The sequence below is a fragment of the Sturnus vulgaris genome, chromosome 17 (assembly GCF_052056855.1).
Source record: "Sturnus vulgaris isolate bStuVul1 chromosome 17, bStuVul1.hap1, whole genome shotgun sequence".
In the NCBI taxonomy this organism is placed as follows: Eukaryota; Metazoa; Chordata; class Aves; order Passeriformes; family Sturnidae; genus Sturnus; species Sturnus vulgaris.
Window position 1 is genome coordinate 7,793,764 of NC_142259.1, and position 21,985 is coordinate 7,815,748.

The following is a 21,985-nucleotide window of genomic DNA, read 5'->3' on the forward strand; positions in this document are numbered from 1 at the left end:
CAGATGGGAACTCCTGGGATTGGTGTCTTCCCAGTACGGTCTGGAGGCCTTTCACTCCCTTATCCCTGGAGACTGCTGCTCCTGCTTCTCTTCTGGAGCAAACATTCAGCCCATGTGTGGAATTAAGTGCTTGGCATTCCTCAGGCTATAAATATTAGGACATTTTTCCTCTCTCAGGGCAGGAATCCCAGTGGTGCCCACACCGGGCACTTGCTGCCTGGTCAGGATTTTGCTCTGCCCTCATCAGCTTTCCCTTTGCTCTGGCATTATAAGAATTAAAACACCCCAAACAGATCATCTCTGTCCCTTGGGACTGTCACTCCTCGCTGGCAGCTCTGCTGTCAGGCCCTTCAGAGGCACCAGCACCTTGCAGCACGTGTTAAAACACCCACCTGCCTCCCCTCAGTGTGCAGGTGATGGAGTCTCTGGGAGCCAGAGCCCCCTGAATTGGGATATCCTTGAAGTGGGATATCCCTAAATTGGGATATCCATGACATGTGTTGCTTCTCCTGCAATGCTTCCCTGTGTCCTTAGTGTCCGTGTGAATGTCCAGACCTGTTTTGTATCTCATCAACTCCTTGGCTTAGGAGATGTCCTCTGGCAGAATATCCCATGTTTTAATTGCTGATGTGAACGTCCATTTCCTCCTGCCAATTTTCCAGAAGCCCCAAATCCCACTTCAGCTGTGTCTGCTGCAGTCCTGCTTGCTGGAGGGCTGGTGCCTCTGTGATTGTTTTATTTTCCTTCTCTCCCTGCTCACCTCACTGTGGTAGCTGCTGCTCGGGGTGATGGTGCAGGGACCCACCATGCCCTGGGGTGTCTGCAGTGCTGGGATGTGATGTCTGTACCACTCCCAAAGACATTCCAAGTTACATCTTTCCATGACCCGTCCACCGTTTCTTTTCCCCCATCCCAGTCTCCAGGCAGCACCAGAACACCCAAAGCTCCCCAGATTGTGCTGAACTCTGCTGCTTCTGCAGCTGTATAGGCAGAGCTTTGTCTGTGCCCTGTATCTGCTGCTAGCTGTTGAGCATCAATATTTATAGATTTTTTTTAAAAATACAGCTTCTTGTTTGTGCATTTTGTTTATGTGGAGAAGATTGCAAATAAGAGTTCATGTCCAAACTTGCCACTATCCAGAACTTGAACGTCCCTTTCCTATCTCTGCTGGGCTGTTAGGAATGGGAGATTTCGTGGCTGGCTTCAGAGACCAGCTTTGCTATTTAGAAAACATCCATTCAATAAATCATAAGGGGAGCAGCTGCCGTTCTCTGCTGAGCCAAGGCACATCAGATAAAATATTGCTCATTTATTTGGTTTGGTAGAAATAAAGTTGCTGTAGTGGAACATCATTACAGACTGTTCTTAATTCACCTCAGGGCTATTTCTAATAGCGGCACACAACTCTCCTGTGACAGCCTGAGTGAATGAGATGGGTGTTTTGATGTCAAGCTGAATGTAAGAAAGGTTTTAGGAATCAAAGCTTTGAGAGAGAAATAACTACTGTTTGTGCTGTGATACTGGAAGAGGTCCCTGTTTTATTATTAGCTCTATAGCTATTGAAAGCCCTGACACTTGTTCCTGGGGGATTTGAAGCAATTCAAGCCGTGAAATACTGTTTCAGCTCAGCCTTTTACAAGTCACTGTGTGTCGGTGAAGCCGAAGGTGGCTTTGATCGCTGGTGGAGGCACCCAGGGCTGGCGTTAACTTAATAATATTAGTTTGATTTTCTCAGCTGTGTGGCAGCTGGGAGCTCTGCAGCTGCCCAGCCGTGGTGCACAGCAGATATCTGCTGCTGGCCAAGCAGGAGGGCTGGGCAGGGGCTGTCCAAAGCCTCTGAATTCAGATCTGCTGCTTTGCACAAAGGCAATCAGTGTCATGCTCAGTAATGGAGCTATGACATCTCTAGGGATGGTTCCTACTGGTCTGACAAGATGCTGGCGATTGTTACTTTAAAAATAATTAAAAAAAAAAAAAAAACAGGGCTCAAGATATCTTATCTCCTCCTAACATCGGGCTTGGCAAAAACAAGTGAGAATCTCGTGGCTCTGAAATTGCTGCTGTATTGCAGTGGGACAAATGGTCACTGCCATGGTGTTTGCTGCGTTATGTCCTTAATGCCCACTCACCTGGGGAAGGCAGCAGGTGTTTCACCTTTGTCTGGTGTGGATTGCTGCAGAGGGGAGCCTTGGATCCTGCTCTGCCACAGGGCCTTGCTTTGCCCTTGCTTGTCTTACTTATTCTCTAAAAAATAGAGGCAACTGGTGGAAAATGTGTATTTGCTCCAGCTCCCAGAAAAACAGCTTGTGTTTCTGAGAGTGTTCCAGCTCACAGTGCAGAAGCAGGGCTGGATTTCTGTGTGTGAGCTGTGTTTGGCTGCCAAACCCGTGCCCTTCACTGGGTGGAGGTGCAATGCTGCCCTCACTGTCACTTGGTCAAGGCAGCACTGTCACCTCTCAGTGCTGGGGTTTCCTCATGAGCCACTGTGGGGAATTCAGTGTGAGTGACAGGATGCTCATGGTTCCTGGGAAGAAATGGACAACAGGAGGGAAGGATTTGCAGGGTGTTGGTGTTACCAGAGTGTCACATGCAGCTTATTTCACATGTAGCAATGCTCCTGCTGCCCATGGCCATGTTGAACAGCCCCTCCTCTGACAGCCCAGCTAGCCCCTGCTTACAATAACTTCTGCTAGAAGAGAAAAAACAATTGCATCCTGAAACAGCAAAGCTGAAGGAGCAAAGCTCTCCTGCCAACTGCTGCTGATGACCTTGATTCCGTGTGTGAGGCTTGCAAAGTGTCATAATTCAATGAGAATATTTATACTGATCTGCACAGCACAAACTCAAAGATTCCCAACTTCTCGTTTCCATCTGACTAATTTCACATGGCCAATAGGGAGTCAGATTTTTTTATTCAGACTCTCTGCTCCCAATAAACCTCCAGAGTGCTCATCTGTACATAAAAGTTGCTCAAAATAGTGGTGATGGAGCTGTTTAGTTCAGCTGCATTTCCATGCTATTGGTGGCTTTGTTAACAGCAGGTCCCTGCAGACTCTGTCCCTTTGATGCCGGGTGCTGTATGGCACATTAAAAAATCCTTAACTTGGTTCTAAAGCCTCACTAAAAACCCTACTGGGACTTTGATGTTGAGAAGATTCCACTCAAAGCACCCAAACCCTGTGAAGCTCCCCAGCCTTATCTCGGAGGCAGGACAGCGAGCGGCTGCCTCGGGCGAGAAAATATCAGTGGCAGCAAAAACGTGTGATGATTATTTACAGTCTGAGCATCTGCAGTCAGGAGAGGCTGTTGGAAATTACCAGATCCTGGTGATGCCGTGAAAAATCCTGTTCTTCATTTTGAAGGCAGTTTGGAGGGCTGCACGCTGTGGTTCAGTGTTTGGGTGTCAGGATGATCCAGCTGAAACACCTTAGCAGAGCACGTGGTGATTTCATACACAAATTACAGCGGTAAGTGCCCCCAAATGTTTACAAAGGGTGTTTCTTACTCAGTGATGGGATGCTAAAAACAATTGTGGAAGTTCATTTAGGTTTTAATTAGTATTGCAGTGAGTTTTGAACCATGACACGTTCCTTGCTGCTGTGCAGGTGAAGGACACACAGTTCTTTTCCCCACAGAATGTGGGGTGGCCGGGACCTTTGGCATGGCTGTGCCATTGAGTGTGTCCCTTTGTGCATGTGAGGAGCTCTGCTGTGGAGCTTCTGAATGGATGTTGTTAACAGATCAATCTGTGCTATCAAAGTTTTGCTTTTACTGTGTGAGTGAAATCAGCCTTGAGTCACATTGTTTTTGTAACTTAGAATCATAGAATGGTTTGGGTTGAAAGGGACCTTCCAAAGTCATCTAATCCAACCCCCCTGCCATCTTCCCTTGCATCCCTGGGCAGGAACATCTTCCACTAGACCAGGTTGCTCCAGCCTGACCTTGAGCTCTTCCAGGGATGGGGCAGCCACAGCTTCTCTGGCCAACCCATGCCAGTCTTACCAACCTCATTGTAAAAATCGTCATCCTTATCTCTAGTCTAACTCTTCCCGCTTTTAGGGAACAGGCCCTGCTAAAATGTCTGTTCCCATCACTCTGAGTGTGTCTCTGTGATGCTGTAGAGTGAGGTACCTGGCCCTGGGCTGTGTCTGTGCTCAGGGCTGGCATTGCACTCCTTGCCATGTGTCAGGTCGATGTCAAAGAGCTTTTCTTAGTGAAAGGGGAGTTCAATGGTCTCTCTTTACTTTGTCTTTATTGCATTTGGTGCACAGGAATCGATCTGCTCGCACAGGGAGTCGCTTTCAGGAGCTTTATCCCCTTCATGAACCTTTTTTCTGCGGAACCTTCGCCACCAGTGCATTTTCCATTCCAGCTCCCAAACCTCAGCGTTTCCTCCACACCCTCCTGCCGCCCTGCACTGCCCCGTGTCCCCGTGTCCCCGTGTCCCCGTGTCCCCGTGTCCCCGTGTCCCCGTGTCCCCGTGTCCCCGTTCCCTTCCTTTGTCACCGGTTTTGGTCGGGGGTCCCTGCCCGGGGCGGGGCAGGGTCCCGCGGGGCCGCTCCTGGCCAGCAGGGGGCGCTACAGCCCAAGGGAGCCGCGCTGAGCTCCGGGGGCCGCGGGTTCGAGTCCCGCGGGTTCCAACCCCGCGGCGTGTCCGGGCGGCTCTCCCTGCTCCCGGAGTTCGCTCGGCGGCCTCTCCCTGGTGCTCCTCTGCGCTACGTGCTTGTGTTTCAGCAGCCAGTGGGCAGAACCCTCCAGGCCTGTCCCCAGGTTAGCTCTGGGTGGCTGCTCCTCGCTCCCGTCTCTGCTTCCCCTCTCCGGGAGCCGAGGTCCTCTCCCATCTTTTGCTTTGGAATGGCTCTTCGGAGTGGTGCCATGGGGACCCAGGGAGGATGTGTGAGATATGTAGCATCTCCTCGGTGCATAGGACACGGGATGGGTGCTCACAAACACCAGCACCAGGTGTGAACTGGGATGCTGATCCCTGCGGGGTCAGAGGCAGGACAGCCACCTACCTGTTTGGTGGGACCCTGCTCTTTGCCCTCCTGCCTGCTCGCGATTTTAATGCCTCTTCGTCCTTCAATGCCTTTTTGTCTCCTCCTTTCAGAACCACGTCTGCTGTCTGTTGCTTCTGCCCCGAGACAGGATTGACACTCCATCACCAAACTGATGGAAGAGAAATGGCACCTGGGTGAGTTCGACCTCATCCACGCTCGTCAGACTAATTAACTCATCAGCAAGGTTTGTTTAACATGAACTCACTCTCTGGTTTCAGCTGCAATTTCTTTAGAGCAGTCAGTATCTTCCTGGATATAAGCATATATTTCCATAACGCTGACTCCAAACCCTGCCTGCCTGCAGGGCTGTAATTTATCCCCTGAGGAGCATCTGGACAAAGCAGGGCACTAATTCTGCCACCTGTGCTGATGATGTGTCCAAAGAGACCATGTCAAGTCTCTATTAAAAGCTGGGAATAAGACAGAAAGCCTGGAATCTTTACTTCTAGAGGATGTATGAATGTAATATAAAGCTGCTGCTAATTCTTCCCAGGGATTAATGGAGACTATCAAGGACAATTTCACTCAATACTGCTTTTCTTTTTGTAAAGTAAAGCTTCCCCAAACCACAGGCAAGGCAGAAACATGACTTCGAATCTGTGTCGCTATCCTTCAGTCAAATAGAATTAGCTGTCTTTATTTAAAAAGTCTTTGCTGGCACCACAGTGCCAACACTTTCTGAGACAACAAAATGGACAGAAATCCATTTTCCAGCCTGAGAGGAAGGCAAAAAATAAATTGGAAGAATGAAGAGTGAGGAGGAATTGAGGCGTTCACAGCACTCGCAGTGTGAGTGATTGGAAGTGATGGGAAGAAAGCAGGAGAGGAATTCATTTGCTTAAAACATAGAACTGGAATTGACTTTGAGCTGCACATTGCTTCACTGAGGAACCCAGGCTACCGTGGCTCTGCTGGGGGTGTGCTGGGCAGCAGCAGGGAGGGAGGGATGGAGAGATGCTGGTGTAGGTCAGCTACTGCAGAAACCAGGGATGGCTCTGGCCATGCACCCCAAACCCAGGGCAGACAGCTGGTGTGTGCCCCGTGGTCCATCACTGGAGGCTCCTTGCAGTCCTTCAGGAAGGTCCCAACCTCTTTTGCTCACCAAATGTGCCTTGTGTGGGGCCAGATGAGAAAGGATGCCCCAGGGAAACCTGGAATGGGCCAAACCTGAAAGTCCAGATCCAAAATATCCACCCAGAAAGGTGCTCAGGGCAGCACTTCGGCTGCATTTTGGTCTTTGCAGTGACAGATACTGAGAAAATATTGCAAAATTTAGTGAAGCCAGTGCCTGCCCAAAGCAGCTGGGAAGCGATTTTCAAGGCTGTCCAGGCTTCCCTGGGTGTCCCTGTGAGCCCTCCAGCCTGTGCTGCTGTCAGTGCTGTGCTGGGGAGCTCTGAGCAAGGTCTGAGCACACGTCTGCAGAAATGCCTCCATTTTTGCACTCAAGGGTGTCCAGCAAGTGACGCTTTTCTGTGCATTTCTTTTCCATCTCACTGTGCTGTATCTGCCTAATGAAGTTTCTCCCTTTTTGGGGGCTGATAACATTATGCTCCTCCTGCTTCCTTTCGCGTTTCACAAGAAGAAAATTTCCTGTCTATAAAATTCCTGGAGACATCGATTTGTGCTTATCTCATGGCAGTGATTTTACTCAGCTTTGCTGTTTATGCTCAGCATTGCAGATGCTTCCAGAAATCAATGCTGCTGCCCTGCCTCCTCCTGACAGGCAGCTCCTGGCAGCTGAGCCTGTGCCTCTGTGCCCTTCTCCCTATTTTCTCTGCCTGGGCTCTCTGTGTGGCCCTTGCCTGAGATTCTGTTCGTGCTTCTCAGGTTCCCCATGAAGGAAACTGCACAGCTGAGTGATCACACACGGGTGTAGCTGGAAAGGAGGGTTCTGACGTCTGCCCACGCACACCCTGCCACGGGTCTGGGGTTTGTGCGCCAAGCAGCAGCCCTGGGTCAGTGTGAGCCTGGCCAGGCTGGCTGTGCTACAGGACTGATGGGTATTAATTAAACTGCTCTGCCCTCCTGGGCTGCTGACAATGGGAGTTGCTAAACCAGCTGTAAACCTGGCCCTGGGGATTGTGGGTTTCTGTCAATCCTGCGCTCAAGTCCCAAAAGTTGAGGAGGGTTTGAGTCGTTCAGTTCTTACTAAAACCTTCCAGGTCCTTTCTAGGAGACTCCAGTTTATGTTTTGGCAAATCCTACTGCTATAAATTAGTTTTGGAGCCTGGCTCTGGGAGGATTAATCTATCCCAAACCAACCAGAACACAGGTGACTCTACAGGGACAGTGCTGCCCTAATGCCGTGTTTCTGGTGCTGAATTCAGCGTGTTACACTGCATTGGGGAGCTCAGAGACAGCTCCTTCCTTCCACTTCCCTGAGCAATTTCATTAACAGGAGTGGGAAAAAATCTCCCCTGAGCAAGCCAGCTCGCAGTGAGGCAGAAGAAGCAGGACAGGGAGTGACACTTTTCCATGTGCCCATTTTCCGGGCCCTGGGCTGAGCTGCCCCTGGCCGAGGTGCCCGAACCCCTCCCAGGGCGGATCTGGTGTGTTGCCATATTCCCCAATAAAATACCAGGTGGGGAAAACAATTCATCCCCTGAACTTCAGTATTTCAGACACCAGACTGGGAGTTCACAGCCCAGCTGCAGTCAGCACTTAAAATTTATTTTGTTTCCCCCTGCCCTTTCCCAGTTTCTGTTCCAACACAGCAGTTTGCTGTGTCATTTTCCTCCCCAAGTGCTTTCTCCTTCCCCTTGAGCTGCTGCCTTTTTGTTGGCATCAGGGAGTCACTTCCATGGATGTTTGGGCTGAGCAGTCCATTCATGTTCACAGTATCCCTTTGGAAGCAGTCACGGACTCCTGGGAGGTGCCTCTGAGAGGGAAAAGGCTGAAGATCTGTACAAAGCAGCTCCATCACAGGCTGCAAGTCCTGCCACCAGATTTAGGCTTTTCGCCTCGAGAGAAGATTCAGTTAATGTATACTCCTAATAACGAGTTACTATTTGCCCATTAAAGAATTTTAACAGTCTGAGGTTACTCCTTTTAGTTTTTAATTTTTTTTTTTTGTCACATAACAGGAAAGAAAAGTTGAGCTCCTGTAGCCTGCAAATGTCTCAAAACTACCGTCTGTCATTAAAATGTAGTGCAAAAATTCTGACTTTATTTCATCTTCAACATTGCTCGGCATTTTAATTTGACCTGTATGGTGCAATTCTCCTAAGTTTTCCCTAGGCTTCCACGGTTCTGAATATTACAGAAAAAAATTAGTTAATGTAATAATATTTAATAAATTATTATATTTAATGAGTTTAATATTATTCCTCTAAAGATCCTGTTGCTGTTGAACCTGCCTTCTTGCAGAACCTCAAGCCTGGGGATGCCAGAGGCTGCTCTGGAGCTTTTCTTCTCTGTGGATGTTGGTCTTTCCTTGAGCCCTTCTGTTTTCCAGCAGTTGTGTTGAGACAATCTCTTCTACAATTTCTTGCAATGCTTTATTTTAATATATCTCCTCTTGTCACTGCAGGACTGAATGCAGCCTCCTGGTAAGTGATATCTAAATCACTGCTGCAAGGAGAGGATGAAATATGGGCGCATGAGAGGGGAGACAAGGGATGTGACAAGGGATGTGACTGAGGAGGAAAAAGTCACAGAGCAAGAAGAAATATGGACAGGGTGTGTGAAATGAGCCACGTTCCTCACAGCTGCTGTCAGTGCCGTGGTTCAGGTGTGTTTCAGGATGTGTGTGAGGACATGGATCTCTGCCTCTTGCCATGGAACAGTGAGAGGATCCCTGGGAGTGCGTGACTGTGCACGTACACGGCGACTCAGGTGCTTACTGCACACACAGGGGCACTCTGAAACCTGCTGGAAAACCACATTTGTTCATGCTCAGCAGCTGGCTTTTGCAAGCAGTGATATTCCTGCAGCCTGTACGTGGCTGGAGCAGTCTCATGAGCACTTCACTGTGGGTGTGTTCACGGTGACTGCTCAGCCTGCTGTGTTTGGATCTTTGAAAGGCGACAAGAAAGGAGCAGCATGGATAGGTGGCCCTTTAAGATCATCTAGTTCAACCCCTGTTTTGGGGGCTAGATGGTCACCAGCACATCCAATGCAGTCCTAGTTGAGTGTTAAAGAAAACAAGTTTCTATGACAAGCAAAAGTTTGCTCCATTGAGCCTGAGCCCAGGGCAGCACATGCTGAGGGACTCAGTGCAAGCACTTTGCTGCTGCAAGAACACACCTTGTGCACTATTGAAGAGCATCCTGAGTATATTTTTCTGCCTTCTGTATTCCCAGGGGACAACTAGCCCTAAACTCACAGTGGTGGTAACAGCTTTCTCCTAACTTCAGCTTGGATGTCTCAGTTTGTGTTTGTTCCTGTGCCAGCCTTGTCCCTGAGCCCAGGCAGCTCTCCTCCCTCTCTCCTCTCCCTCTCCTGTCCCATGTTTGTGGAGAATGATTCTATCTCTGCTGCTCCATGTTCCATGAGGCTGAGCACACTGGCCCCTCTCTGGCTCCCCAGCTCTCTCAGCAGCTCTTTGCTGCCCAGTTTCCCCCAGTCCATCCCAGTGGAACACGGGTGACCAGACCCAAACAAAGTGCCCAGATAAAATCTTCCTGGGTCCCTGCACAATGGAAACTTCTGCTAAACCCAGCCAAGGCATCTGCTGAGGGGTGAGAGTGTCATTCTTGCAGGATGAGACTTTCCTTTGAAATCCATGTTGCTGCTACCAGTGTTCAGCTACCATAAGTGTTGCTTATTCAAAATTATGTTTATTGTGGCTTTGTGCATTTCAATACAACTTCATTTTTTACAGTGGGTTCTTTACACTTTACAGATCCATCTGAAATCAATCTAAATGACAACCTTTATCAGATCTCTGCAACTCTCCACATTGCTTTTTGTAAAAAAAAATCTTTTCCCAGGATTCCACTTGAAACAGGAATGAGTCTTTTAATCTCACACCTCCTCAGGGATTGGCAAAGGTGGATAGTTTCCTACTCTAAGTCTCCTTGAACCCATGTTCCTGTGCTCTGTGTGCTGCCTCCCTGCACAGGCAGCCCCATCAGCCTTCTGCCAGGTTCAGATACTTCACTAACTCCCACAATTTCCTAAAAAAGTGGTTTTCCTCAAAGCATAGGGATCCCCACTGGATCCACCATTGCAGGGCATCCTTTTTAAGACAGATTGGGGGTGAGGGGAAAAGCAGCATCTGAGTGATCCAGGCCACAGAGGGGAACGGCAGCTGCTCAGGGCAGTGGTGACGTTTCCTCGTATCAATCACGAGAGGTGGCAGCTGGGTGTTGCTTCAAGGAGCAGGAGCAAAGGGATGGCTGCTCCTGGGCCAGGGAGGCTGAGTGGAAGAGGTGTGTCAGCCTGGCTGCAGCTTTTATAAAAGGGCCACTTCTTTCATCTCAGCTGTGGGGGGAAAAGGACATCGCAGAGTCTTGAGGAGTCCAGGGGAGCCTGAGTGGAGCCAAGAGCCCATCCCAGCTGGCTGCAGCTGAGTCAGGTAACATCCTCTGTGTGCTGGTTGTGTGGTGCCAGGTGCCAGGTGCAGTGGCAGGGTCCTCCCTCTGGAAGTGCTTGTCTGCTTTGGTTGGAGATTGTGCTGGGCACCAAGCTCCTGATCACCTCCCTATGTCTGCTATGCCATAACTAACTTTATGCTAGTAATTATTAAGTTGTAACTTCTAGCTAGCTTATTTTTATCACTTGTGCTTTTAGTTTATTGCTTTTGAAAGGTAGAAGGAGTACAGATAATCCTCGGATGCTTCCCTTAGCAAAGCCCCTCACCAAAACACCTGTAACTGTACATCGCAGGGATACAGAAGTAACTTAAACATCAAATTTGGGTTTTTTTGTGTGAACATTTTGGCCAATCACGAGGGATGAGGAAAGGGCTTTTATTGACCCACACATGGAGCCTGTCCATGTGTGTGGACATGAAGAAGGTTCTGTTGCCCTGGGCTTGAGCAGAGCTTCCTCTGATCTGGATAAAGAATAAAGAATTCCTTTCTTGACTTCTTTCCTCATAAAAACACTGGGGCCACTTCTGAGAGTTCTTTTCCTCACTGTCCCCTCTGATGTCTCCCTTGCCAGCAGGGGAATCTTGTGGAGATGATGGTTTTGAAGCTTTTTGGCATCATCTTTTTCTGTGGCCTCCTCTCGCCCTCGCAGGAAGTGTTGTCTGGTCTGTCCTGTGCTGTCAGCCCACAGGCAATGCAGAATGGTAACTACAAAAATACACACGTTGTGTTTGCTTTGAGAGCTCTGTGGGACTATGATGGGCAGTAAAATTTCCTGAGTGTTTTCATCTTTATTTCATAATTCCTCAGGGCTGCAGACTTCGCTCAGAGCCTCTGAGAGCCATCACCAGATTCATGAGTCAGGGAAATCTCTGCTCCACAACTGGGGCATGTTTCAGCTCCAAGCAGCCACGCAGAATTTCAGGGCTAGATCTGGGTTATTTCCTCTTTTTGTCTCAGTTTCTCATTTCCATATTGGAACAGCTGATATTTGACAAACAGCTGCTGTGAAGTAGCAGACATAATAATATTTGCAATGTTCAGGCTTGTTTCAAGTTGCTTCTACTAAAAAACTCCAAAAGCAAAAATAAACAGGCAAAAATCAACAAATAAAAACCCTTGACAAAGGGGAAATGAGTTGTTGTGGAAGCCCAGCCTGTGAGTGGGGTCACTGGTGTTCCTGGCAGTGCACAGCCAAAATGTGACATTTAAATTGGAGTGTGGGATGCTTTCCACTGCTGCCCCTCCTGTTTACTTCACCAAGGCCTGCTTTGGTTTATTGCACCAAAGTTGTAAAATACCATCCCTGTGTTATATGACTGCATGGAGACAGCTGATGTCTCCCTGGGGAATTCTGGGGAGTAGAGGGGCTTTGCTGTGCCAGGATGGATCTGCCTGAATGGGGAGAGGTCACTGCTGCCCGTGCTGGCCCTCATGCACAGATGTTTTCCAGTTCTCTCAGATGCCATAATTCACAATGGGCTCATCCAACAGCACCTGCAGGGGCTCGTGGTTCCCAACATCATGGGTGAAGGGAGTCAGCAGGACTCTCCCACCAGCATCACGGAGTAAGTGCTTCACTGTGAGTGCACCTTCAGCATCAGCTCTGAAAAGATGAGCTGAGCTGCCCCTGGCGTGGCTGGCCTGGGCTGTTACCCTTGTTTTAGCATGGCACTGAAATTCTGACCTGAATAATGTCTGTGTGGTCGCAGTGTGGGTGGCAAAGGACACTGCAGGTTATGGGTGCAGGTGCAGAATGACAGCTCTGGGAGTGCTGTTAATGCCTGACAGCACTGAGAGAGGGAAAAGGGACCACGGAGGCAAAAAGCAGATGGCTCTCTGGTTCTAGGCTGCCTTCTTGTAGTCAGCTGTCTCTTATCCTTGTGCCTCCAGCTGGAGGTGGCTGGGGTGCTGTAGGTCCCCCCGGGTACAGCTGCTCGGCTGCTGGAAGGTGTTTTTAATTTGTGCCAGCCTTTGCTGTTGTTCACAGCCTGCACCTCATCAAGGTCCGGGTGCCCAGGCTGTCGGTGGTGCTGCTGCCAGGGATTGGGGTCCAGCTGACCATCGGGGCAAAGCTGCAGCTCAGGGGCAACTGGTGAGTGGGGGACTCAGGATGGATGTTGGGGGAAATCCCTACCCTGACGTATTTTACATCTCTTAAGGATTTTGAGTGGTTTCTTGCTTATAATAAAGTCACAGAGCAAAACAGATGCCAAAAGATGACCTGTGGCATTGGTAATGGTCTGCAGGGGATGAAGGAGAAGTCTGTTTCTCCTGGCTTTGGTGAGGTTCTCTGGGTACAGGCTGAGAGATGGAATAATCCCATTTGGTTTTTTGCAGCTTGGTTGGCCTGCTCTCAGAACTCATTGATATCTTAGTGGAGGTGAACATTACTGCAAACATTAAATGCACCAATTTTGAATCTGGCACATTCCAGGTTGTCACTGAAGACTGCCTCTGCATTCTTGGGGCCATAAAGATCAAAGTCCTTTCTGGGTAAGTGCCTGTGGATTTATGGTTCTGTTATGTGCAATCTCCTCCTCTTTATCCAACAATATGGACAGTGTGCCAGGACACAGACAGTGCTCAGCTGATACAGAGCCAGGCCTCAGGGATGGAATTTCTTTCCTATTGCCAATGCCACTTGCTTCAGTGGAATGAGGGTTAATTTGCCCTCTTTGCCTGTGAAAATTTTAAGATCTGAAGCATGAAGTTTGGTACCTTTCCCAACACACTTTCTCTAGACTTAGCTAGAGAATCGATATCCAAGGGATAGGAGTAATAGGGCTGGGAGAATTCCAGGAAAACAGGACTATTACCTTCCCTGGTTTTGTACTCTGCCTTTGGCTGCTGTCCCAGGAGAATGCCCGGCATGTGGAGTTTCCCTCTGACTGCTGTGGCTGTGTGTAATTCCATGCAAATGTCCCATCTCTTGCTCAGTCTGATTAAATTCTTGACAGCAAGGATTGGCTGACTTCATGTATTGATGAACGCAGCAGTAAATTGATCATGGGAAATGTTTTCTTCTATTGCTTTTGAATTACTCACTTTTCAGGTTCATAGAAATTCTCATAATTAATTTTTGCATTATGCTTTATATTTCAATCACTGCAGCAGCTGCTTTGAAAAATGCTGTGTGAGTGAACAGAGGAACACAGCTTATCTGCTCTGGGGGTCATGTTTTAATTTTTAGCAAGATTAAAGTGACAGTTTGCAGGAAGTAAACTCTTGAGGGGGGGCAAGGGAAGTGTAGATACACACAGATGACTTCATGGCAGCTCCTCAGATGCATTTGTAGGCAGAATTTGGGCATAAATAACAGGTGCTCTATGAATTCCTGCTGTCTGTGTCTTGCCAACTCAACAGTCCAGAAATATATTGATTATCAGACAAAACTGCCTCTGTGCTGCTGCAGGCACTGCACGTCCTGAGCGAGTTGTTCAGCAGCAGCATGGAAATGTCACACAGCAGATTTCCCCTCTTGTTATTCCAGATGCAAATTGTTTGTTCCCAGTAACTAACATGAAGATATTTCCTAACAGCTCCCTCTTCCCTTAACTACAGCACTGATTTAAATACCAGAGGGAGATACCAAACACAAGGTTAGGCTGTGAGAGGCTCACTCTTTTCATGCAGTGAAAGCAGCTTGAGAGCTGAAGGGAAAATTTCTTCACATAAGTGGTTGTCGAGCATCGGAACAGGCTGCCCGGGAAAGTGGTAGAGACACCACCCCTGGAAGTGATAAAAAAATGTGGCTATGGCACTTGAGGACATGGTTTAGTGGGGAACATGGTAGTGGTGCAGAGATGATGGTTGGACTTGATAATTTTAGATGTCTTTTCCAACCTTAATGGCAGTGAGTCAAATTCTCCCCTCAGTGGGGTAAGTGGCTCTTTTGCTCCAGCCCCTGCTCTGGCAAACATCAGCCACTGGCCCTGAAGGGATGACTGAGGGTGTAGGAGAATGTAAAAGGAAGGCTGGAGATCTTTTTGTCTCCTGTCCTGGAGCTTTGTTTGTGCTGATTTGGAGTTTTTTTCCCTTTCTTTTCCAGCCTGCTCACCCTGTCAGTGAATGAGCTGGTGCTTCGCCAGCTGACAGCGACTCTGCCCGCTTTGGTACGGCTGAGGATTGTCCCTCTTTCACAGCTGAAACACAGAAATATTGGGAAAAACTGATTACAAGGCCACAGCAAGATCCACTGTCTCTGTACACGGGCCATGGGGCTGGGGTGTCCACAGGGCTGTTGCCCTCAGATGTTCCCCAGATCAGAACATTCCCCTTCTGTGTGGTCCCACAGCTCCAGGGATGCTCCCCTGCCCCAAGTCTTTCAGAGCATCCCAGCTGTGTCTATTGCCACGCAAGTTTTTCCCTGGAGGGGAAAGGAGGGAGTGTGGGCAGGCTGTGGGTGATGGTGGTGAGGGGGGTTGAGCAGTCACATTCCTGCTTTGTGTTGCAGCTCTGTCCCGTGGTTGATATCGTGATGAACCTCGTGAACATCCATCTCCTGAGCACTCTCAATGGTGGGTTGCTTGTGGAGGGTGAGGCACTGCTTCCCTGTGCTTCCACAGTGGGAACAAGACCCATTTCCCATGCCAAGTGCCTCAGTGCATCAAGAGAAGTCCAGCACTTCTGCAGGGCTGTTGTTGAGCCTGGAATTCACACCCCAGCATTCCAATGAGCTGCTCTCACCTCGGCCCTCCTTGTTCCATTTTTATGCATCACCTTCAGATTTTTATTATTGTCTTTGATGCTCTTTTTGTATTACATCCCAAAGGCAGATCCTACCAAGCTGAATTTGGGGATGTTCTGGCCTTTTGGAGTAGCAGCAGGCATCCCTCAGCCCTGAATGCTTGGAGCTGTTTGTGGGTGTGGGGGCTGGTGGCCTTTGGGGTCAGGGTAGGTTGTGTTGCTGCTGATTTCCTGGTGCTGTAACAATCCTTTTCCTGTGTGTAGCAGTGATCCCAGTTGGCACAGCAGGAACGATCCACTACCAGCTGGCCAGCATCCCCTACACCTCTGGCAAGTTCCTTGGACTGGATTTAGATGTAAGTTAACACTGGGACTGTGGCTGGGCATTACCTTTCAGTGTGCTCACCTCATCCCATGGGAGCTGTAGAATCCCACAAGGAGCTGGGCTAATGACTTGTCCTGGAAATGCAGCTCCTAAGTGCTTAGGTCTTTATCCAAATCACCACTAAGCTCTGTGTGTGCTTTTCTTCTTCTGCTCTGTATGCCATCTTACCCTGAGTCTGCCTGGGGCTGTGTCTGTTGGATGTAGCTGCTGGGATGAGCAGTTCTCCTTCTTGTGGGATGAGCAGTTTTCCTTGTGTCTCTTGCCCTCGTGTTGGTGCTTTTTGCCTTTGCTGTTCAGTCTCTGTGATGGGTGAATGCTAAACCAGGCTAATTGATGTATTTTTTACTTCTGTCTCACTGTGGAGGGAAAAAAAAAAAGCAGTAAAAAGCAAACTACTTGCAAACAGAAGAGCTTAAAAAAAACCAAGCAGCTGGAGAGAAGCAAGTGGGACACGAGCACTAAAGAGGTGCAGGGGCTGATAGCAAGCACTACAGCCTGTGAAACCAATGCTGCTGCACTGGCTTTGGTGCAATGATTTCATTGGGAGGAGCCTTTGCCCCCCAAGCCTCCAGGATGGTCAGAATTATCTCCTTAGCAAAAAGTCGGTGTCAGTGTGGGTCTCTGTGGAGCTGGAGGGAGGTCTGGGTGCATCCCCATCACCCCTCGGTGCTTGGAGTGAGACCTGAAGGACGAAGTGAAGCAGGGATTTGGGATTTGGACAAAATATGCTATTAGCTAATAACACCTCAGTTACACAGGCTCAGCTTTACCAGCTCCTGCCATGGATGAAACAGAGAGAACTGCTCCGAGTCCTTTGCTTTCCCAAAGCTCTGAGGAGAGGAGGGAGGGCTGTGCTGCTGGCACGGCACTCCTGTGAGCATCTGAGGACTTTGAGGACCGATGTCTGTGTCACCTGTCTTTGCAGGGTGTGGTGAAGCAGGTGGGAGGCAGCACCATCGCCCACGACTCATCCCCCTCTGCTTTGCCTCCTCTGATGGACAGGCTCCTGCTCTTGGTGATACGCCAGAGCTTCCTCAACGCAGTGCTGTCCCTCCTGCTCCAGCTGCCACCACAGACCTTCCCCTGCACGCCAGATGTTGTGAGTACAGCACACAGGGCCTGTATTTCACACTGGAGCGAGTGACAAGGGACAGGCATCAGCCTGGCCTCGGCTCTGTTTGTGCCTGTCCCAGGGTGTGTGCACTGTGTTTGCTCCCTGGCTCAACCCCAGCACTGCCTCCCCCCTGCCCTTCTCAGAGAGCTGTAATAGCACCCACACTGCCCAGCTGTGCTCGTGTCTGTAAGGACACCCCTGGGGACTCCAGTTGACACCAGTTGTGTACTGGTTGTACCAGAGACTCCTGCAGGCTGTGACCCGTTCCAAGGAGTCTGCAAAGTGCCACTGAGAAAAGACATTGCATGTCTGCAGTGCCATTCCTTGGGTGTTTGCATTTCCCATGCCTCTGATCTCTCCTTCCAATGGGAAATGTTAGGGGTCCACACACTGGCAGGTGTTGAAAACCTCTTGGGGGGACATCACCTTCCATGGCTGGGTGCTGTCACCCTAACAACTACCAGGAGTCACCCAGACAGCTGGGGAGCAATGGGCACGATGGGGAGCTCAGGGTGCTGTGTAATGGGGTGGCCCTGGCAGGATGGGTGTTGTTGAAATCAGCTCACCAGGGCTGCTGGTGCTTCTGTCCCCACAGTTCTCTGGTGCCAGCCGCCTGCGTGAAGCCGTGGGGACCATCGCTCCTGCCGGGGTGAGGAACTTGTTCTGGCACAAGGGTTTGTGTAAATCTCCCCAGGATACACCTGGATGTGCCATCATGCCCTTGCCAAAGGTCCCCAGTCTTGTGCTCCCCTCGTCTTGCACCAGCACGGGCTGAGCCTGTCCTGCTGCCTGACCATCTGACGGGAGTGGGAGAAGGCACTGGGGGTTTGTAGAGCCTGTACCTGCTCTCCTGTGTGCCATTGTCTGTTCCAGCCTTCTCCTGCTCCCTGACCAGGGGAAAGCCTTCTCTCAGCTTGTAGCCATTGATATAGCTGATAAATATCTCCTGTTTCCTTGTCTGGTGTATCCTATTTCTTGGGCTCCCTCTGACACCCACAGCCCCTCTGTGTCCACCTTCCCTTCCTCATTCCCTTATGCCCTGAGCATGGAGAGCTGATCCCTGCTGCCAGACCTATCTGCTCTGTAAATTTGGCTTGTCCAGGGTGTGTGTGACCTTAGGGAAGCCCTGTGGAGCTATGGGACTCTGAGTGTCTGCCCAAGGACTGCCAGTCCCCTGCCTGGCTGGTGTGTGGGGTGCCAGCAGCCACCTCCATGCATCCCCAATCCCCACAGTGCTCTGCCTGCAGTGGGACCAGTCCTCTGAGCATCAAACTGGTGTTGAGAGGGAACCCGCTCATCCTCTTAGAAGAAAACAAAGCCAGTGTCAAGCTTTCAGTCCTGATTCAGCTGTTCAGCAACCACTTAGATGGATCCATCCTCAACTTCCTGCTGCTGAAGGCTGTAAGTGTGGATGGAGTTGGCTCCAGGGGTGCAGCCTGCAGCCAGCTGGGTGAGTGGCTGGGATGGGGATGGGATGTTTCCCTGTGCTGATCCTCTCCCCTCTGCTTGCAGGACCTTGCTCTGAATGTCCGTGTGTCGATTGTTGGGGGCAGGCTGGTGCTGCAGCTGGCCTTGGGCAGGTGAGCTGTCCCCTCCTACAGGTGGGAACATCCTCTGTGCTGCAGTGTTGGCTCTAGGGCTCCTGACTTGAAAAGTTTTCCGTGTCTGTAAACCAGACATTTCATCTCCTGAATGTGAGAATTTCATACCTGACTGATGGCATAAGGCAGATGGGGTAGTTCAGGAAGGATTGCAGCAGTTGGAAAGTTTTAAGAGGCTGGAGGAAAAGTGTGTCAGTTTTATAACAAGGAGGAATGAGGTAACCTGAATAATTGTAAGACTGTCGGCTTGACTTTGATCCTGGGCAGTGGTTTGAAATGCCTGATATTGGATATGAATGATAAAGCAGTAAAGGAAAGTGCTGTCATTAATGCCAGTCAAGGTATGATTAAAGATTGGAGAGCATTCCTTATAGCAGGAGGTTTGAGGATTTGGGGCCATTTAGCTTGTCAAAGAGCTGGATTTAGAAGCAAAATTGGCATAGCTTGTATGCAGGGATATGGGGAATAGAAATGCTTCAAAAGGTTTTTAATTCAATAGACAAGGGTATAACAAGATTCAATAGAACTAGAAAAGAGAAATTGAAAGTGGAAATAAAGCATCCATTTTAGGTATGGATAGTCGTGTGATTGCAGTGATAGATGAGGAGCTGTAGCAAATTCACCAGGTCCTTAAATCCAGACTGTGTGCTTTTACCTAGACTCACAGAATGGTTTGGGTTGGAAGGGATCTTAAACATCATCCAGTTCCAACCCCCCTGCCACGGGGTTCCAGAAGCTCTGCTCTCAGCTGGCCAGGAGCTGCATCCTTCCTGAAAGTGAATAATCTGGGCAGGGAGAGGGAAGGCACAGCCAGGAGCTGTGTGTGCCCTGCTGCAGTGCTGCATCACTGACAAGCAAATTAATATTAGGTTAAACATTTATTTTCCAATTTTCTTTTCTCTCTTGCAAGTGTTCCAGTTCCTGATTTTGTGTTACAATGCAGGTGTCCCTTTGTGGGCCTCTGCCCATGGGCTGAGTGTGCTTGGAGGTGGCTGGGGTCTGGCTGTGAGCCCTGGCTGGTGCCTTGTGTCTGACCTGCTGTTTGCTCTCCTTTCCCTGCAGCACTTCCATCTCCTTGGATTCTTCTGATGTTGGTATCAGTAATGTAAGTCTCTAACACTAGTCTGGGCTTTACTGGGCAAGGAGAGCAGCCAAGCTCTTGGGGAGGGAGGGAGCCAGGCAGTGGCTGTGGGATGCTGTGGTGGATTACCCCTGCTGAGGGTCAGAGCTGGTAGCCGCTCTGTGGTGTAGGTTGTAGAAATTCCTCTGTTGCTGGGGTTTCTTTTTCCCTTCTGCCTTTTCTAATAAAGAAAATATAAAGCTGAAATCTGTTTATTCGCCCCTGCTTGGGCAAAGCTCACATCAAGCTGCAGCAGAAGCATCATGAGGCAGAAGTTTTTCTAAAGGAAAGATTGAAATTGAAGAAGAAAAGTAGATTCACTTTAAAGAGAAGAGGGACTGTTCTTTTGCTGTGTCTGGCCAGTGGTTTGCAGTCCCAAGGGTCCTGCTTGTTCCTGGCATGGGCCAGGCAATGCTGCTCACATGGTTGTTCTTTCTGTGATTCAGATCTCCACCCTGAAGCCCCACTGCAGCAGTTTGCTTGTGGAAACATTCCTGCCTGTGATCAATGGTAAGGTGACCTGGATGGCCGTAATGTTGGGAGCACTTTGGGCTCTGGGCAAGGAGGGAAGAGGAGGTTGTGTGTTTGTGTGTGTGTGTGTGTGTGTGTGTGTGTGTGTGTGTGTGTGTGTGTGTTTGTAAGATGTACTAGGAGTGCTGGAGCCATCAAAACCCTGCAATCCCCATTTTGAGGATGTTGTTAAAAGTCCAACCTTATATTTGCACCATCCCACCCCAGCATCAGTCAGTGATGGAGAACCTAAGGAAAGCCAAGCTCACAGTGATGGCCCTGAGAAGCTGCTCCCTGTGCCCTCCCTGGAGCAGCTCTGTCATGGTGGGAGCTGGCTCAGCATGTGAGGACCTGTCTGTCCCCTGCAGGTGCCCTGAGCATCGGGATCCCACTGCCAAAGGTGCTGCACATCCCCTTAGTGAATGTGGATTTCCAGATAAAAGCGGTGAGTGCTGGGATGGGCTGTTCCTTCCTGCAAGGCACCAGGGCTGTTCACAGGACCTGTCAGTGATGGCTGTGTGTGCCAGAGCTGTAGATTTTAATCCCTGAAAGACTGAAAGGGCTACTCTGTCTGACCTCCCTCAGGTCAGGGAATGCTACCTGAGGATGTGATGCCCACACAAGGTGTGGACCCAGCTGCATCATGAGCAGTGCTCAGCCACTGGGGCAGGTCCCAGTTCTCTGTCCAGGCCCTCTTTTATTTCTGGAGAACTCAGTGGGATGTGGATCCAGGCATTCAGGCAAGCCCTCTCCAGTGGCACCATTCTAAGAGTCTTGAATTGCCCCAAGTTCCAGCCCAGTTCACTCTGGAGGTGTCCTGGAGGAGCCAGGATATTCCCCAACACTCCCCAAACAGTTCTGTGACCTCCTTATTACAAACTGGACATGAGGACTTTTGCAGGAGGGTTCTGTCGTTGCTGTGTGTTGTGAACCAATATCCCTTGATGGGAGATAATGTGTTTGTGTTTGTGTTTCTCCCTGCTCTCCTTCAGGGCCTGATATTGTTTCTGGTGTGAGCTGTGGAGCCTGAGGCATGGAGAGGACTGTGAGGGCAGAGAGAGGATGAGAGCAGCAAGGATGGAATGCCAGGACCAGCATTATCTTTTATGCTTTTCTTTACCAAACTTGATTCAATATTCTTGATAATATTTGAGACACTTTAAAGTGAATTGGCTTATGTGAGTAGAGTTTGACACTTGCGTAAGCCAAACCTGACTGGCAGCTCTGTGTACAAATATTTATTTAGAGATGTTGGTGTGATTTTGGGGTCACAGTCACTGCAGTTAAATGTGATGCTGCAGTGGAATTGGGAAATTTGTTCTGAGGAGGTAAAACTTGTCCTGATAGAATGAAAAAGTGAATTTGTTGCATGTGGCTTCTGAAGTGAATCTCCCGATCCTTGTCCAGGAGGGTGTGAAGTGCTGAGTGGGATCTCAGAATACATTTGTCATGTAAATCTTTTAATAAATGTTCCTACTTTTTTAGTGCTTGGAATGAGGTTGTGGTTTCTGATGCTTTTCAGGGTGAGCTTCTGTCCTGCCTCCATTCTGGGATCTGGTTCCTCTGTGACATTTTGAGTTTGGGTTTGGAAATTCTTCCCACTTGAACTTCCTAAGAAAAAAATTGAACTTTCAGTGGCTCCTCCTGGCCTGATAACCTGCTGACTAAATGCTAATCTACAAGCAGAAATCAAAATTAAATCGAATTTCCAAAGGTCATGTAGAATTTCCTAATAGAATCTGGAGGGAAATCTTCCTTTCCAGAGGACTGAGGGGTCTGATAGCCCTGGAGAGCATCCCTCTGCCTGACAGAGCCACCTCTGCTTAGGCTGATGTCACACACAGCCTGTTGGTTTCTGCATGCCACAGTGACAAGGATCGCAGCATTTTGGATTTTAAAAAGCCCAGATTATTCTGGGTTAAAAAAAAAAAAAAAAGAACAACAAATCTCAGGTTTTAAATGACCTCTTCAACAC

At 49.3% G+C, this 21,985-nt stretch overlaps 1 protein-coding gene across 1 annotated transcript; it reads left to right on the forward strand.

Moving 5' to 3' along the window:
- The first annotated feature begins 8,604 nt into the window (after nt 1-8,604).
- LOC106861607 (BPI fold-containing family B member 4-like) lies at nt 8,605-21,441 on the forward strand. Its single transcript, XM_014890087.2, has 15 exons — nt 8,605-11,295; nt 12,045-12,159; nt 12,582-12,686; nt 12,932-13,087; nt 14,643-14,706; nt 15,048-15,111; nt 15,545-15,636; nt 16,591-16,764; nt 17,375-17,428; nt 18,013-18,180; nt 18,292-18,359; nt 19,443-19,485; nt 19,947-20,010; nt 20,379-20,455; nt 21,003-21,441. Exons 1-15 carry the CDS (start codon nt 11,184-11,186, stop codon nt 21,024-21,026), a joined length of 1,380 nt encoding a protein of 459 aa, XP_014745573.1. The 5' UTR covers nt 8,605-11,183; the 3' UTR covers nt 21,027-21,441.
- The last annotated feature ends 544 nt before the right edge of the window (nt 21,442-21,985 follow it).